This window comes from Pollachius pollachius (genome assembly GCF_949987615.1).
Source record: "Pollachius pollachius genome assembly, chromosome: 11".
Classification (NCBI taxonomy): Eukaryota; Metazoa; Chordata; class Actinopteri; order Gadiformes; family Gadidae; genus Pollachius; species Pollachius pollachius.
In genome coordinates, this window is record NC_136944.1 from 22909910 (window position 1) to 22929246 (window position 19337).

Sequence of the window (19337 nt, forward strand, 5' to 3'; positions counted from 1 at the left end):
CATTATGGGGTTCACAATGGCAAATAAAGACAGATTTATTTGAATTGCTTTTATTTTAAGGCTTTCAAAGCATACATGGCAGCGTTGGCTTTCTCATGAGTTGAGTAGGGTTTGATCCCAGTAACCAGAGGCAGGCCAAAACCAAACCAAGAACGAACCCAGGTTCAGAGGAGACAAGAGGGACACCGGGAAACCGTCACCGCTTCTCAAAGGCAGCAAACATAAAGACTATTGCATGTAAACACAACTATGGCTGCCCATCACCAATCTTACATCCCCGACCACCACCACCAACAGCACCACCACCACCGACCCCACCACCCCTACCAGCACCACCACCGAGAGGCGGTCGGCTCAGGTGTATTCGGGCCTCACCACAAAGTGGTAGATATACTCTTCATCGGCACAGGGGTACGTTACATTCTTGACAGTGGGCACATAAGCAAATGTACCCTTGAAGTCCATAATGTGGAAAATGAATCTTCCTTGGCAGCTCAACAGCAGCCGGTTGCTGTAGCGGATGCTGCCCTGGTACTGGAAGTTGGACGGGGACATTCTCATTCTGGCCATAGGCAGTGAATCACACTGCGCACCACTGTTAGTACAGTCGCTTTGGTTTTTGAAGAGGTTCAGCTGCCAGTCAACCATTTTGTCCGCGAAGAGAGTGCTGATGTGGACAGGTGTGCTGTGAGTTTGACTTGTTCTCGGCATCGGCGTGTAGACATACTGCGAGTAACTGCCTCCATAACTGCCTCGATATCTATCTCGATGGTTGTACTGGTTGTTGATCAGACGCCGGACGGTTTCTACGCTTTGGTTGAACGTAACGCTCCACGGGGGGGCGGTGTAAATCCTGGGCTGGTAATCCTGGTCGTTTCTCTGGAAAGTGGAGCTGTTCTTCAGAGTGCCGAAGGGCAGCGAGTGCGCTTCGAACCCTTTCAGAAGTTTCTCCTGATACAGAGTCTGATGGGCGGAGTAGAGGGTGCTGGTGAACCGTACCTTGAAGAGCTCCTTGGCGGGGATCATAGGGAAGCGCACGTGGGCCAACAAGGCGGCCTGCTGCTCCTCACTGGTCGTCCGGTTCACCTGGGAGACCCAGGCCTCCAGCGCTGCCAGGACGAAGGTCTCGCCCGGCACCACCAGGTCAGAGCGGTACAGAAGGGCCTGCAGCAGTTCTGCTGACACAGAGCTCCAGGCCTTGGAGGTGCTGAGCTTCTGGAAGTTCCAGGCCATGTACTGGAGACAGTTCTCCTGCAGCACCCGGTCGCCCGCTCCCACCGAGTACTCGTAGAAGGAGACCTGGGTGAGGAAGGAGCGGTCCTCAGGGAGAAGCTTGGTGAAGATGCGCCCGGCGTCCTCCATCAACCGCCTCATTCCAAAGTGCGACGCCAACTGGTGGATACACTGGGCTGTAGTCGTGGTTACTTCCAGCTTCCGGGTGTACACGTACCTAAGAGTACACAGGGCAGATTGCACAATGGTTACCTGGGTGACCGGAGACCACACAGTGTCATTACGGTCATCAGAACCATGGGGTGCTGTAAGGCCTATACCTGATCAAACTGGGTAGATGAGGACGGCACGTCTGGGTGAGATTAATTGATATTTCTTCGACATCAGTAGAGGCTTTGAAGCCAGGGAAACGTGAGAGGATCATCCTGTGTGCACACACTGTTGTGTTCACCATCTCCCCATCGTATCGTTTAAGGCCGGTGTAAGTTTGTCCGTGGATAAGGAAGTCGCAGCCATCCTCGCTGTCAAAGAGTTGCCCAAGATCCTCAGACAGATCAAGACTATGGTCCACATAGTTCTCACTAGTGCCTAAAGTGTGGAGAAAGATATATATATTTATTAGTATTCAAAATGTACAGTGGAGCCTAAAGCATTGGTTGTGTACCCCCAAGGTGTATGACTACTTTGGAATACTGCAGTGTCTTAGAGAGGGTTGACTAGTAGAAAAAGTTTGAGGACCACTGGAAATTAACACTTTTGTAAGTATTTTACTGCCATAATGGTTGAATAATTCTGATATCTACCTGCTACACAAATAACTCCAGCATCTTGCTTGTGTGTGCAATCCCTTATTCCCCATCCATTGTAGGAACAGTTGGAAAGAGAGTTCTCTGTGCCAACACACTTTGTCTGGTCAAGCCAAATCTGTCCGGATCCTAGAGAATGTATAGAATTAGAAAGTGTTAGTTCACAATGGCCGGTAATCGTGTGTTGTTTTGTGGGAGAAAATTATATATACGTCAAATATAATATATATATATTATATATATATATAAATATGTATATATTTTTTCTGATGCAATATTCAGCTCTCCCAAGGGCCCCTTCTGACTTGTTCTTGGTTAAAACATGTTTTATTCACAATGTTATCTGAAAACATAATTTAAAAGCACTACACTACCCGCAATCCTAAAGTTTAAAACAACGTATTTCATTGGTGGAGCTTGCTTTTGCCATGGAAAGGTTTACCGCCGGCGCGAAAGTCAAGCCATTAATTACTGCTGCCGCTGAACCCGATCGTTTACACAGAGCGACCATGATGTCCCTTTCTGACATGATGCGTTTTTTTAGAGATGAGGACAGAGTGTCCAAATGGGTGAAACCAGTAGGAAGTCCGGCCATGTACTGGCCTTTAGTGTTTGAGAGAGCCAGCTTGAAAGACAAGACCTACAAGGTTGTGGTGAGTTTGGCAGGCTCTTAGCCAGCTGACACGAGTTGTACCAATCATTTCGTTATCATGGTGCGGTGAATAAATAAATAAATGATATGATATATAGCGGTGCTGTATAGTAATTTTGGTAGGATAAAGTCGAGGAAAACATTACGTTGAATGAATACGTAATTGAATACACAGGTAAAAACGAGTAATAATCCCTTATATATACACCGTCTCTTAGCAACCACACTCGGCCAGAACCGTTAGAACCGCCATTGATGGACGCGCGATGGTTGAGTTAACATAGGCTACCATGTTTACTCATGGTACCATGTCGATGACGACACTATATACATTACACACTATATATTAAACTACCCCCCCCCCCCCCCCCCACACACACACACACACACACACACACACGCAAGCATGCACAATTACAAAACTTATTAACAATATAAACACTAATAATGATAATGGTTACAAGATGCAAGAAGCGTTTCGGTTGGTGTAAGTGGTCTGATAAAAAAGGCCAGCAATGGATCAGGGGATGAGAAGTTCCTTAACTCGTTCACAAAATAGGCCAAATGTTCTTGGACCTTCGTCTTTTCTTGTTCGGAATCCAATATTTTACGGTCACGAATAACTCCTGCGGTAATTGGCTCCAGGCTGAAAACTATTTTTTTCGATTTTCTGAAGAGCCAATGGAGAAAATGAATGGGATATTGACTTCCGGAACCAGAGTTGTTAAAAAAGGGGACGCTCACTACTGCGAAAACTGCTTTTGGTAAATCTGCTGCGACATCCCCCCCTAGTGGAGACATTATATCAGAACAGAACAGCCCACCTTCGCCAAACGTCCCTCCAGCGACGGCAGATACGGCTCCTGTGAAGTGCAGCTGACGACACACCACCTGCGCGTCGGGCAGGTCCCAGCCGTTGTGACACACGGTTCCCCATTCCCCGTGAAGGTAGACCTCCACCCGGCCCTGAGAGTGGGTCTTCGCACCCGCCAACCGTATATCCCCCTCCTCTGGCGACCCCATCAGGCTTTCTGGTGCACAAAGAAAACTGAGGTTGTATTTGAGGGACGGAACATATCCCAACATTTCCCGTTATGAAATAATAAAACGTATTACTGAAAAGTCAGGGCAGCAACAGCTATATAATGAATGGCCTGTAATGTTATACATCATTGAGTGATTTGGTGATCAATTTAGACATTTTCACAGTAGGCCTTACAAACAAGGGAACAAAACAAATTTAGAAACTAGTTTTCAGTTGATCTATTTGCATTTTAAGTAATGGAATTGTAGTTGAACTTACTGAATAGGCTCAATGTCATGGATCCAAGAGGAGAAACATGGAGAAGCATAATCCACAAAGCAGACAGCATGGTCCCGTGCTTCTGCATGTTGGCGACTGAGAGATGTTATAACCTGCAGGTTATGGACTCCAGCCAAATTGTGCAACTGAGTTTGGGACAATGAAAGTAATAAAAAATGTATTGATAAAATGCAGACATGAAGAAATGCATTAATCTAATTCATATGTCATCACCTTCTTGATTCTTGAATAGCTTTCACAAAACGATCATTAGCCTACCTACTGAGAGCTGTTCCCGAGTTTCGTTTCCTTCCCTCGCAGTGATTGTCTGTCCCCTTTCATGGTCCACAACCACAACCCAACTTAGGTTTTGTTATGTGAATAGATTACGTTGCACAACTGCCCCAACTGGCACACCTTATTTCATGGGAAACGAAAATTAGAAAGCAAATACACAGGAAGACCTTACTGAAATTAGCAGACAACTGTTGTGGTAACATGCTAGATTGGTATACATATTGTAACCACTAGTGAGATATTTATATAACGGGTGCAAACTGGTGATGGCCCGAAAATAAGAAAAACTCAGTCACATCTATTCGATTTTTTTCAATGTATTTTTTACGTGGAATTACAAATACATTAAAAAACAATTGACGTACCATAACCCCCCCCCCCATTTCTTCTTAATGCATTTCTTCATGTCTAAATTTTATCAATACATTTTTTATTACTTTTCATTGTCCAAGCACAATTTGGCTGGAGTCCATAACCTGCAGGTTATAACATCTCTCAGTCGCCAACATGCAGAAGCACGGGACCATGCTGTCTGCTTTGTGGATTTTGCTTCTCCATGTTTCTCCTCTTGGATCCATGACATTGAGCCTATTCAGTAAGTTCAACTACAATTCCATTACTTAAAATGCAAATAGATCAACTGAAAACTAGTTTCTTAATTAGTTTTGTTCCCTTGTTTGTAAGGCCTACTGTGAAAATGTCTAAATTGATCACCAAATCACTCAATGATGTATAACATTACAGGCCATTCATTATATAGCTGTTGCTGCCCTGACTTTTCAGTAATACGTTTTATTATTTCATAACGGGAAGTGTTGGGATATTTTCCGTCCCTCAAATACAACCTCAGTTTTCTTTGTGCACCAGGAAGCCTGATGGGGTCGCCAGAGGAGGGGGATATACGGTTGGCGGGTGCGAAGACCCACTCTCAGGGCCGGGTGGAGGTCTACCTTCACGGGGAATGGGGAACCCATTCCCCCCCAAGCCTGTATGCCTACTTGCCTTATCTCAGCACATATAAGCACATCTCGGTGTCATTGCGAGATGTATCCTCGCTTGCTGTTTTGAAGTGGTGCGCTAATGCAGGGTAGTTATTCCACACTGCTTTTACAGTATTAAAACTACTCGCCACCCACCTGATGGTGAATATCTGCTCAATTCTCAAAATGTGCATATTGAGATCTGCAGCCGCTTCCTCAAGCAAACGCGCATTGTTTGCGAACTGGTGATACAGAGCGTACAGCTTGGAGATGAAAAACTCGAAATGGTTACATCCAGCAACCTCTTTGAGAGAGTCATGGACAGCCAATTCAAGGCGGTGGGCCAGGCAATGTATGGAGTGAATGTTTGGGAAGTCACGTTTAAGCTTCGCAATCAGTCCAGTGGTTTTGCCGGTGAGAACTGCAGCACCATCTGTGGCGATGCTGATGAGGTTGTTCCCCAAAAACTCATCATCTAATCCCGTTTGGCGCAAACTCTGTCTCAAGCTGTTGTAAATGGATTCCACATTTGTGCCTTGTCAGTTCTGTAATGTCTAAAAAGACATTGTCCACGTCTCCTTTCCCACTCGCATCACACCGCATATATATATAATGTGCGCGTCCGTGCACCGTGCTCTCATCAATGGTTATTTACATTTACATTTAGGGCATTTAGCAGACGCTTTTATCCAAAGCGACTTACAATAAGTGCATTTGTTACAATAAGTTAATTTGTCATAGGAAGTGAAACAATATATCGCTGTCGGTACAGTAAAGATGTTCATAGAACCAAGTGCAAGTATTACAATCGCTAGGCTAACCCATTCCCCGTGTAAAGCAACGATAGCAGCTACTGTAGATGCTACACAATTAAGTACCTTGAATAAGTGCAATGTGCAAGCGCCAGGACGTACAACATTCAATGGTGGCTGTGCATTGGTTTCTATGCAGAGTCGAGGTGAACTCTGAACAGGTGAGTTTTGAGTCTTTTGCGGAAGCTGGTGAGCGACTCTGCGATCCTGACATCGGTAGGGAGTTCGTTCCACCACTGAGGTCCCAAAACAGAGAAAAGTTGTGACTTCGCTGATCGACCTTTGCTTGCTCTTAGCGATGGCGGTACCAGACGTCCAGCTGAGGTAGTTGAGCGGAGGGTTCGAGCTGGGGTGTGTGGCTTTACTAATGCTTGGAGGTAGGCAGGGGCAGTTCCATCGACTGCCTTGTATGCCAGTACCATCATCTTGAATCTGATGCGAGCTATTACAGGGAGCCAGTGGAGGTCTCGGAAGAGGGGGGTTACATGTGAGAACTTTGGTGGGTTGAACACGAGGCGCGCTGCCGCATTCTGGATGCGCTGCAAGGGTTTAATCGCAGAGGCCGGGAGTCCAGCCAGGAGCGAGTTGCAGTAGTCGAGGCGGGAGATGACCAGTGATTGGACTAGAAGCTGAGCTGCTTCCCTTGTGAGGAAGGGCCGGATCCTGCGGATCTTGTAAAGTGCAAATCTGCAGAATCGGGCCACCGCAGTGATGTTTGCGGTGCAGCAAAACTGATTGTCCAACACTACACCAAGGTTTTTGGCAGTTGGAGAAGGAGATAAAGTGATGTTCTCAACAGTGACCAGTAAGTCCATGTGTGGGCAATCTTTCCCTGGTATTAGGAGGAGCTCAGTCTTGTTGAGGTTAAGCCTCAGGTGATGGGCAGTTCTCCAGGTACTGACTTCTGCCAGACATTCAGATATGCGTGTTACAATCAGGGCTTTGTCAGATGAGGTAAAGGAGAGAAATAGCTGAGTGTTGTCAGCATAGCAGTGATAGGAAAAGCAGTGGGATGTAATTACAGAGCCCAGAGATCTGGTGTAGAAGGAGAACAGAAGAGGCCCCAGTACAGAGCCTTGAGGGACACCTGTATCAAGCGTGCAAGGTTTGGACAAGGAGCCATTCCATGTTACCTGATAAGTGCGATTCATCAGGTAGGATGTGAACCAGGAAAGGGCAGATTCAGCTATGCCAAATTCGGCGAGAGTGGCGAGGAGGATCTGGTGGTTCACAGTGTCAAATGCTGCAGACAGGTCAAGGTTATGCTGATTTTTGAATTTATCCCTTTAATGTTTGAGACTAACTTCATCCGCATATGCTTTGCAATATGGCCTATAATTTCAGCACATGACTTATCTGATGCACAGTGTGCCTACTTTTGCGCCATTGAGCCCCTGTAGTTTCATTAAAGGAGGGCGCTTTTTATAAGCCAGCCTTTCCTTGGCCACCTTATAGGCCAATCTGAATGAAGCTGCCGTTTCGTCTTTTAACTTGGAATTTATCTCAAGTACTCTGTTTGGCAGAATCTCCTTTTGCTTGGTTTCTGTGACTTCAACAGCCTTTTTGTGTGCTATGCTATCGCGATGTTTATACACTTTTTTACGCAACCCTTTTTGTGTGTGGCTGCTTACATCTCCGTTAATCCACTCTTCTGATAAGTGCGTGCCAATGACCTTTTCAGAAAGCAGAATAGTTTTTGTGTCTCTGCAAATTGTGCATCCCAAGTTTCCATCCCTAACAAACCGCCAGGTGTTGCGGGACTTCCATTCTCTCCACTGCTGGCTGGTCCAGTTAGCCGGGAGAGAGAGGCAGGTGGAGGCAGGCGGAGTCACCGTCATCAGCGGCCTCTGAGCTGTCGGCTGTTGACGGGCTTTCACCGGCAGCAGTCCCCGCAAGTGCAGCGGTGGTGGTGTCGGTTGTCCCCAAGCTAGCATCTGCCGAAGAACTCGCCTCTTCCTGCTCCTCAGTCATTCGTCTCGATTTCTTTGTAAATCCGAAATTTGCGAGTAGGTTTCCCTGTTTTCTTTTAGACATGACTGCAAAACATGAAATACGAAAGTGCGCGGGTCCAGCAGCTCTCCGATGTCTGATTTTAAGTGACGTTTAAGACATAGCGCCCCCACGCTTCAATGGTGAGGACAATAATTGCATGCAGGCCGGTATCTTTATGAAGATGATAAATCACCCTCATGCGCAAATCATACATTAAAAAACAAAATTACACGTGATCCATGATTATGCAATACAAAAATAAAAAGGAAATGCATGGGAAAAAACAGAATTTTGCCAATATTTTAGAGACCCCCCCCAAAATTTCACAAATCATGTTTTCAGGGGAGCTCATGTCTCATTAAGGGGGGCTGAGACCCCCCTGGCCCCCTCGTAGTTCGCACCCCGCTCTAAGGGCCGAGGGCGCTGATCTCATTACAGCTCAGGAGGACATCAATAATATCACCAACGTATATATAAAATGAGCTGCCATAAGACACACAGCAATTAATAGTTTATGCGACGGTTCAAGCCATTGTGCAGGATATATAGGAGGGACATATACAAAACCGCTCAAAGTGTTGTGTTTATATGTGAAATATTTCATTAGTGGACTCAGCCTATATTAAATATATGTTCTCAATTACATAATTTATCTAGAAAGAATGTATATTGGGGATGAAAACATGTTTTTCAGAAGTTGAAGTGGACTCCTCCACTCCATCTGCGCCCATAATAAGGACTAGCAAAATTATATATTAGTTATTTTTTAAACAATTAAATCACATCTCAGGACATCTCTGTATATTAGTCTATAAAAATGTAACACAAACTTACATTATGGGGTTCACGATGGCAAATAAAGACAGGTTTATTTGAATTGCTTTTATTTTAAGGCTTTCAAAGCATACATGGCAGCGTTGGCTTTCTCATGAGTTGAGTAGGGTTTGATCCCAGTAACCAGAGGCAGGCCAAAACCAAACCAAGAACGAACCCAGGTTCAGAGGAGACAAGAGGGACACCGGGAAACCGTCACCGCTTCTCAAAGGCAGCAAACATAAAGACTATTGCATGTAAACACAACTATGGCTGCCCATCACCAATCTTACATCCCCGACCACCACCACCAACAGCACCACCACCACCGACCCCACCACCCCTACCAGCACCACCACCGAGAGGCGGTCGGCTCAGATGTATTCGGGCCTCACCACAAAGTGGTAGATATACTCTTCATCGGCACAGGGGTACGTTACATTCTTGACAGTGGGCACATAAGCAAATGCACCCTTGAAGTCCATAATGTGGAAAATGAATCTTCCTTGGCAGCTCAACAGCAGCCGGTTGCTGTAGCGGATGCTGCCCTGGTACTGGAAGTTGGACGGGGACATTCTCATTCTGGCCATAGGCAGTGAATCACACTGCGCACCACTGTTGGTACAGTCGCTTTGCTTTTTGAAGAGGTTCAGCTGCCAGTCAACCATTTTGTCCGCGAAGAGAGTGCTGATGTGGACAGGTGTGCTGTGAGTTTGACTTGTTCTCGGCATCGGCGTGTAGACATACTGCGAGTAACTGCCTCCATAACTGCCTCGATATCTATCTCGATGGTTGTACTGGTTGTTGATCAGACGCCGGACGGTTTCTACGCTTTGGTTGAACGTAACGCTCCACGGGGGGGCGGTGTAAATCCTGGGCTGGTAATCCTGGTCGTTTCTCTGGAAAGTGGAGCTGTTCTTCAGAGTGCCGAAGGGCAGCGAGTGCGCTTCGAACCCTTTCAGAAGTTTCTCCTGATACAGAGTCTGATGGGCGGAGTAGAGGGCGGAGGTGAACCGTACCTTGAAGAGCTCCTTGGCGGGGATCATAGGGAAGCGCACGTGGGCCAACAAGGCGGCCTGCTGCTCCTCACTGGTCGTCCGGTTCACCTGGAAGACCCAGGCCTCCAGCGCTGCCAGGACGAAGGTCTCGCCCGGCACCACCAGGTCAGAGCGGTACAGAAGGGCCTGCAGCAGTTCTGCTGACACAGAGCTCCAGGCCTTGGAGGTGCTGAGCTTCTGGAAGTTCCAGGCCATGTACTGGAGACAGTTCTCCTGCAGCACCCGGTCGCCCGCTCCCACCGAGTACTCGTAGAAGGAGACCTGGGTGAGGAAGGAGCGGTCCTCAGGGAGAAGCTTGGTGAAGATGCGCCCGGCGTCCTCCATCAACCGCCTCATTCCAAAGTGCGACGCCAACTGGTGGATACACTGGGCTGTAGTCGTGGTTACTTCCAGCTTCCGGGTGTACACGTACCTAAGAGTACACAGGGCAGATTGCACAATGGTTACCTGGGTGACCGGAGACCACACAGTGTCATTACGGTCATCAGAACCATGGGGTGCTGTAAGGCCTATACCTGATCAAACTGGGTAGATGAGGACGGCACGTCTGGGTGAGATTAATTGATATTTCGCCGACATTAGTAGAGGCTTTGAAGCCAGGGAAACGTGAGAGGATCATCCTGTGTGCACACACTGTTGTGTTCACCATCTCCCCATCGTATCGTTTAAGGCCGGTGTAAGTTTGTCCGTGGATAAGGAAGTCGCAGCCATCCTCGCTGTCAAAGAGTTGCCCAAGATCCTCAGACAGATCAAGACTATGGTCCACATAGTTCTCACTAGTGCCTAAAGTGTGGAGAAAGATATATATATTTATTAGTATTCAAAATGTACAGTGGAGCCTAAAGCATTGGTTGTGTACCCCCAAGGTGTATGACTACTTTGGAATACTGCAGTGTCTTAGAGAGGGTTCACTAGTAGAAAAAGTTTGAGGACCACTGGAAATTAACACTTTTGTAAGTATTTTACTGCCATAATGGTTGAATAATTCTGATATCTACCTGCTACACAAATAACTCCAGCATCTTGCTTGTGTGTGCAATCCCTTATTCCCCATCCATTGTAGGAACAGTTGGAAAGAGAGTTCTCTGTGCCAACACACTTTGTCTGGTCAAGCCAAATCTGTCCGGATCCTAGAGAATGTATTGAAATTAGAAATTGTTAGTTCACAATGGCCGGTAATCGTGTGTTGTTTTGTGGGAGAAAATTATATATACGTCAAATATAATATATATATTATATATATATATAAATATGTATATATTTTTTCTGATGCAATATTCAGCTCTCCCAAGGGCCCCTTCTGACTTGTTCTTGGTTAAAACATGTTTTATTCACAATGTTATCTGAAAACATAATTTAAAAGCACTACACTACCCGCAATCCTAAAGTTTAAAACAACGTATTTCATTGGTGGAGCTTGCTTTTGCCATGGAAAGGTTTACCGCCGGCGCGAAAGTCAAGCCATTAATTACTGCTGCCGCTGAACCCGATCGTTTACACAGAGCGACCATGATGTCCCTTTCTGACATGATGCGTTTTTTTAGAGATGAGGACAGAGTGTCCAAATGGGTGAAACCAGTAGGAAGTCCGGCCATGTACTGGCCTTTAGTGTTTGAGAGAGCCAGCTTGAAAGACAAGACCTACAAGGTTGTGGTGAGTTTGGCAGGCTCTTAGCCAGCTGACACGAGTTGTACCAATCATTTCGTTATCACGGTGCGGTGAATAAATAAATAAATAATATGATATGATATATAGCGGTGCTGTATAGTAATTTTGGTAGGATAAAGTCGAGGAAAACATTACGTTGAATGAATACGTAATTGAATACACAGGTAAAAACGAGTAATAATCCCTTATATATACACCGTCTCTTAGCAACCACACTCGGCCAGAACCGTTAGAACCGCCATTGATGGACGCGCGATGGTTGAGTTAACATAGGCTACCATGTTTACTCATGGTACCATGTCGATGACGACACTATATACATTACACACTATATATTAAACTACCCCCCCCCCCCCCCACACACACACACACGCAAGCATGCACAATTACAAAACTTATTAACAATATAAACACTAATAATGATAATGGTTACAAGATGCAAGAAGCGTTTCGGTTGGTGTAAGTGGTCTGATAAAAAAGGCCAGCAATGGATCAGGGGATGAGAAGTTCCTTAACTCGTTCACAAAATAGGCCTAATGTTCTTGGACCTTTGTCTTTTCTTGTTCGGAATCCAATGTTTTACGGTCACGAATAACTCCTGCGGTAATTGGCTCCAGGCTGAAAACTATTTTTTTCAATTTTCTGAAGAGCCAATGGAGAAAATGAATGGGATATTGACTTCCGGAACCAGAGTTGTTAAAAAAGGGGACGCTCACTACTGCGAAATCTGCTTTTGGTAAATCTGCTGCGACATCCCCCCCTAGTGGAGACATTATATCAGAACAGAACAGCCCACCTTCGCCAAACGTCCCTCCAGCGACGGCAGATACGGCTCCTGTGAAGTGCAGCTGACGACACACCACCTGCGCGTCGGGCAGGTCCCAGCCGTTGTGACACACGGTTCCCCATTCCCCGTGAAGGTAGACCTCCACCCGGCCCTGAGAGTGGGTCTTCGCACCCGCCAACCGTATATCCCCCTCCTCTGGCGACCCCATCAGGCTTTCTGGTGCACAAAGAAAACTGAGGTTGTATTTGAGGGACGGAATATATCCCAACATTTCCCGTTATGAAATAATAAAACGTATTACTGAAAAGTCAGGGCAGCAACAGCTATATAATGAATGGCCTGTAATGTTATACATCATTGAGTGATTTGGTGATCAATTTAGACATTTTCACAGTAGGCCTTACAAACAAGGGAACAAAACAAATTTAGAAACTAGTTTTCAGTTGATCTATTTGCATTTTAAGTAATGGAATTGTAGTTGAACTTACTGAATAGGCTCAATTTCATGGATCCGAGAGGAGAAACATGGAGAAGCAAAATCCACAAAGCAGACAGCACGGCCCCGTGCTTCTGCATGTTGGCGACTGAGAGATGTTATAACCTGCAGGTTATTGACTCCAGCCAAATTGTGTAACTGAGTTTGGGACAATGAAAGTAATAAAAAAAAATTAATAAAATGCAGACATGAAGAAATGCCTTAATTTAATTCATATGTCATCACCTTCTTGATTCTTAAATAGCTTTCACAAAATGATCATTAGCCTACAGTTTCGAGTTTCGTTTCCTCCCCTCCCAGTGATTGTCTGTCCCCTTTTATGGTCCACAACCACAACCCAACTTAGGATTCGTTGTGTGAATAGATAACGTTGCACCCTTGCCCCAACTGGAACACCTTATTTTATGGGACACGAAAATTAGAAAGCAAATACACAGGAAGACCTTACTGAAAGTAACAAACAACTGTTGTGGTAAACATGCATGGATTCAGGGACGTCGTTAGGCCTATTTTTTTTTGGTGTTTACAATGGTAGAAAAAATATTTACGACTTCAAATGTGCTGTTACACAAGATGTTCAAAAGCCCCCCCTACAATTTTCAGTCAAGGAAATCGTAACATGCTAAGCCAGACTATGAGTTGAAATAAATACTAATACAAGTAGAAGTTGTCTTTAATTTGGACTCAAATTGTTTCCGAGAGCGCTGGCAGGAGGGGCTAGGCCTGAGGGGTCGTTTAACGTTACCTTTTCTGAAGGGTCGGGTTGGCAGCTTGGCACTCGGGGGGCAGAGTTAAGAAATAAGAGGAGACAAAAGAGGATTTGCAGATCAAAGAGGGACATTGTAAGTAGGTTCTAATGTGAAATTGCCTGAGGTCTACTTAAGGTAAAGAAAAGGCTTTGTCTATTGTAATTTTAGAGTAGCCGCCCTAGACTAAGTTCAACAACGTAGCTGCTAGCCTATGACAGCTATCAGTCCCTGCAGATTGCCGGTATAATCAGCAATATTGTGAGAGTGACAAGTTACAATGAATGGCTTGGTGTCCCTAATGGTATATCATTCAACTCATTGACCAGATGGATATACAAAGGTATTTGACGAGTGTGAGGGAGAGCTGATGCTGACGGAGCCTGCGAAGTCAGCCAAGAGCTACTAGGCATACAGGGCGAGTTTTTTTACGTTCTTCCAACAAGTGGTCTTCTTGTGTCCATGAACTAACAACCAGCCAAAACGACTGTTTATTATTTCATCACGTGTGCGTAAGGGTGTGTGTGTGTGTGTGTGTGTGTGTGTGTGTGTGTGTGTGTGTGTGTAAAGGGTGGGATTAAAATAGGGGATTAATAAGGACGTTTAATAAATTCAAGTAAGATATGATGATAAATATGCTATACTCTCTACTGTAGTAAATGATGAATTAAGGAACCACTTTAAAGATGTGATGAAAAGATTTTCTTCACATCTTTGCATTTCTGAGACTGCTAGCCCCCCCAGCCTCTAAATCCTAGTGATGTCCCTGCGTGGATTGGTATCAATATTGTAACCACTGGTGAGATATTTATAAAACGGGTGCAAACTGGTGATGGCCCATAAAAGGTGACAACGTATTTTTGTAATAAAGAAAATGATCAATGCACGGTGCCAGCCCCTCACTATGATTCATTCATGCCACATATTTCTAAACAAACTCTGTTTAAGTGACACATGCCTGTCAGTGATGTTCAGACCCACTTTATGAAGCAGTAGGTGAGACCGGGTATGGTTGTAACACATTTTTCTTCAGCACCTAAAACTACATTTTCTTTTAAAGCTACAGTTCTGGACCTATTAGGCAATGTACCCACATTTGTCTACTACAAGTGGCAACCATTTAAAACTCCTCAACCATATCACGGAATTTGTGAGATTATGACAAATACAATGTATACCTTTGTTACAACCTACCCCACTACCGGGGTAGGTTGTAACACCTACCGGGGTAGGTTGTAACAGGTAGACAAAATGCAAAAAAACAATGGGACTCCATTTGATATGGCGATTTAATGATAAGCATAAACAACAGGGTTTCAAAATAGATTCACCAAATAAAATATTCTTAAACTGTATTGTAAATGAAGACATATGCATCCTGTGTGTGAATGTGTGCGTGTGTGTGTGTGTGCGTGTGTGTCTGTGTGCTACATTGGCAAAGGCAGGCTGAATGCCACACACATCTATGTGCCTATGAAAGTGGTAGGCTACATTCAGTTACTGTAGGTATACAGAAAAAAATAATCTTATAACATACAATCCATTCTTCACATAGAGAATAAAGATCATATTAATGTTATGAACAAAATATAAAAAGCATAACGTTTATACTTTGTGTGTGTGTATTTGTGTCTCTTGAGAGAGAGAGCTGAACAGTTGTTTTTTTTGAGAACAGGGAAACATCTCCAACATCTGATCTGGTAACAACTTTGTATGCAAGGGGATGGTGGTAACACTTTGAAAGCATGCGTTACAGCCTACCCCGCCCTGTCATCCATTGCTAAACCAGCTGTATAGGCATGGGGCTTTGACATTAGCAAGGGAGAGATACACCATTATATACTAGAGAAACTTTAGTTTGACCTGATATAACTCGGTAAAAGTACTAGACAACAAACACTAAACTAAAATAAGTTACTTTTCTTACCTTAAAATTAGGATTTCTCTCGTAAATCCCGGAAAAATGGCGCCAACTAGTGGTACATTTCCATGAGTGATCGGAAGGAGAAGACTGAACCTGTCACGTGGCTCATATCTTATCCCTGATTGGTGGAAATGGTGGCTTTACAACTCACCCCGTGTTACAATTATCCCCGGTCTCCCCTACTAACAAATAAGAAAAACTCAGCCGCATCTATTAGAATCTTTCTAGATATTTTTTACGTGAAATTACAAATACATTAAAAAGAAGTGACGTACCATAACACCCCCAACTCCACCCCACCCGACAAAGCATATTACTTGTTATTTTTTTGCCGTTGCCTCAACCAGTGCTTCCTCTTTTGCAACAGCTTTGTTCCTCACTTTGGCTTCCCCTTTGCTATTTAAAATATATATGTTTAAGGGCCGCAACAAAAGCAAATTAATATCAAACTTTCAGGCTGCACTTGAAAATAAGAATTTTGTTCTTAATTTGCTTGCCTGGGTAAATTAAGGTTAATAGATAAACTGATGGATATCTCAAATTTAAATAAGATAATTAATACTACTGATGTCAATACTGAGTTAAGTTTAGAAAGAAGAACAAAGACTTGTTTTATAACAATTAGTGGTTACAATGAACCAGCCCTACAGGCAACACGGCTCAGATAATAACTTGTATCAGCCACTCAGGTCAAGAGAAGCTCAATAACTAACTCAAACCGTTTTTTTTGTCTTAAACGTATTCATTGGTCTTATACGATCATCAACATAGTAATCCATGCCTTTCTATCACAGTGAATAAAATAAGTCCCCAACTTTAGTAATGACGTGCAGAGCTCTGTCTGGCCACGGTGCGTGTGTATGGTGAAGCTCCGTCTGAGCCGTGTTTACTTAAAGTTGTGATATCACGCCACCCGGTGTGAGTGTGATTAGCCATTACAAGCCGTTTGAAAATCTGCCTTTACCTGTGCCCTAGTAACATCTCTAGTGGGCGTGTCCACCTAGATGTATGGCTAATCATATCACACTCACACCTGTAGGCATGATGCCAGCCCTTTAATGTCAACGTCCGAGTGAGGGTAAATACCGGTTTACTGTCGCACATGAGAGATAAGAAAGACTACGCATCAGGGCGGATTGCTGTCACGAGACGTTCGCATGGGCTGTCGCACCGCCCTTTTTTAATGCGCGTCTGCCAGTCGTGCTCCACTCCATATTTGTCACTTGGCGTACGCGCGGACAGACCGACCGAAGGGTAGACAGTGATAGAAGTATGAAGGTATTATTGAAGCAAAAGTCTTTAGCACCTGTAACTGCAGATTTTGTATGCGTACACTAAAGTCACAAATGTGTAACAGCACATTTGAAGTCGTAAATATTTTTTCTACCATTGTAAACACAAAATAGGGTCTACGAGTTCACAAGTCCGTGTTACAGGTGCACAAATCCTATCCTGTGCATCACAACTTCAAAGGGTCATGCAATTGACACTTTTGCTACAATCATTGCAGCGCAGTTGGTGCAAAACATTTGCACACCCGTGTTTCATAATCTAAGAACATGCCCAAAATGTGTGCATTCGTGAACCCAAATGTGAACTAATGCATCAGAAGTTGCACATCTGTGAAAAATGTCCTCACAAATAAAATGATAAAGAACGCTATGTTGATTCAGCATTTTAATGAGCGAGCACAAGTCCCTCGTTACAACTGCTCGATCTGCTCCTGCAAGTCTCAGCTGTGGGGTTTTTTGCAGGTAGTTTTGCAACACGTCTAGGTGGTACATGTTTAGCAAAAGTCATTTGTATCCGTATGAGGCAGCGCGTCCGTGGGCGGGACAAAATTGCAGCAGTAACCAATGAAAGTCGCCGGCAGGGGGTGCAATTTTCAAACTACACTTAAACCATCCAAGCAGACCATTAAAATACATTGAAGGACACTTGCGGCATGTTAATGCAATAATTTGGGGGGAATTCAGTTGAACTAAGTAATTTAATTTGACATAATGTAAGACACCAAACTCCGTCGTGTAGGATGCCCTCTTGTCTACTTTCAAGACTCCAGAAAGTAAGAGTTTGCTTGGATGGTCCCAGTGTAGTTTGAAAAATGCACCCCCTGCCGGCGACTTTCATTGGTTAATGCTGCAATTTTGTCCCGCCCACGGATGATCTGCTTCATACGGATACGAATCCCATTTGCTACACTTGTACCTCATAGACGTGTTGCAAAAGTATCCGCAAGAGAGACTCGTAGCAGCAGATTCGAGCAGTTGTATAACCGATGGACTTGTGCTCACTCATTAAAATGCTCATTGAACATAGCGATCTATATAATTTAATTTGTGAGGAAATATTTCACAGATGTGCAACTTCTGATGCATTAGTTCACATTTGGGTTTACGAATGTGTGCATCACTCTTTGAAGTTGTGATGCACAGGATAGGATTTGTGCACCTGTAACATAGACTTGTGAACTCGTAGACCCTCTTTAGTGTTTACAATGGTGGAAAAAATATTTACATCAAATATACTGTTACACATTTGTGACTTTAGAGTACACATGCAAAATAAATATTTAGGACATCAAATTTACTGTTACACATTTGTGACTTTAGTGTATGCATACAAAATCTGCAGTTACAGGTGCTAAAGACTTTTGCTACAATAATACCTTCATATAGAAGCGACATCTCTGTTCAGGAGAAGACTGCGCCTACTGCCGTGTCTCAGATCCGAAACTATGTATGCTTGCAGCGTGACCATGGGCGCGACGAACATCGCGTCTGGCTGGCTTCTCAGAAACAAGGATAAGGCTACGGTGTGTGGCACATTTCACACACAACTTTGCTCGCGGTCACTCGGCACAGTGATGAGCTGAAACCGACCAAACAGGACATCAAAGCACCCCAGCAGTAAGTGTCTAACCTTACAATGTCCCGCCGTGCTCATCATATACTACCGGCAGAGAACAATATAACACAATATATAACACACATACACACACAGTTACTGCTACAGCGCAACTGAGAACCACAAGTCACTGCCTGGTCCCATTAAAGTTGAAGTTGCTGACTACTTCCGACATAAGATCACTCAGTAAGTTCCACTCAACTGGTGCACTTAATCAACGGCTGATTAAAATCCATCCTTTTTTTTCCCGGTGCCCTTTAGTTTCTAGAAAATGCTAAATAAAACTCAGAAGAAATGCAAAAAAGAAAATAATGCATAACAAAACCCAGGCTGTCATGAGTACTCACTGATATCAGCAGGTTCGACCGCTCGGCGGCCATCGCCTGCGGCCCAAGGCAGCAGGAGGGCACGTAGGGGGCCGGCCCGTCTGGACGGCGGGGACACAAGGAACCGCTGCCTGATGGGAGCCCAATCCGGAGGTGCTGTTCACCACCGGCCAGTCACCCACTCAACGGTACCAAAGGACCGCAAGCTCTACCCCGCCTACAAGACGCCCAGCGCACCGCCCTCACCTCCGTCACTGGGATGGGACCGCCCTCACCTCCGTCACTGGGCTGGGACCGCCCTCACCTCCATCACTGGGCTGGGACCGCCCTCACCTCCGTCACTGGGATGGGACCGCCCTCACTGGCCTGGGACCGCCCTCACCTCCGTCACTGGCCTGGGACCGCCCTCACCTCCGTCACTGGGCTGGGACCGCCCTCACCTCCGTCACTGGGATGAGACCGCCCTCACCTCCGTCACTGGGATGGGACCGCCCTCACCTCCGTCACTGGGATGGGACCGCCCTCACCTCCGTCACA

The 19337-nt window shown here is 45.0% G+C and overlaps 1 protein-coding gene across 1 annotated transcript; it reads right to left on the bottom strand.

Moving 5' to 3' along the window:
* Nucleotides 1-44: 44 nt before the first annotated feature.
* Nucleotides 45-15780, bottom strand: LOC307082585 (putative DMBT1-like protein). The gene is made up of 11 exons (XM_079746203.1): nucleotides 13643-15780; nucleotides 12890-13035; nucleotides 12411-12617; nucleotides 10945-11076; nucleotides 10462-10729; nucleotides 9264-10358; nucleotides 5156-5163; nucleotides 3516-3722; nucleotides 2037-2168; nucleotides 1554-1821; nucleotides 45-1450 (listed from the first exon to the last, which is right to left on the bottom strand). The coding sequence occupies exons 2-11, from the start codon at nucleotides 12975-12977 to the stop codon at nucleotides 355-357; spliced, it is 3501 nt and encodes a 1166-aa protein (XP_079602329.1). The 5' UTR covers nucleotides 12978-13035; nucleotides 13643-15780; the 3' UTR covers nucleotides 45-354.
* Nucleotides 15781-19337: the final 3557 nt, after the last annotated feature.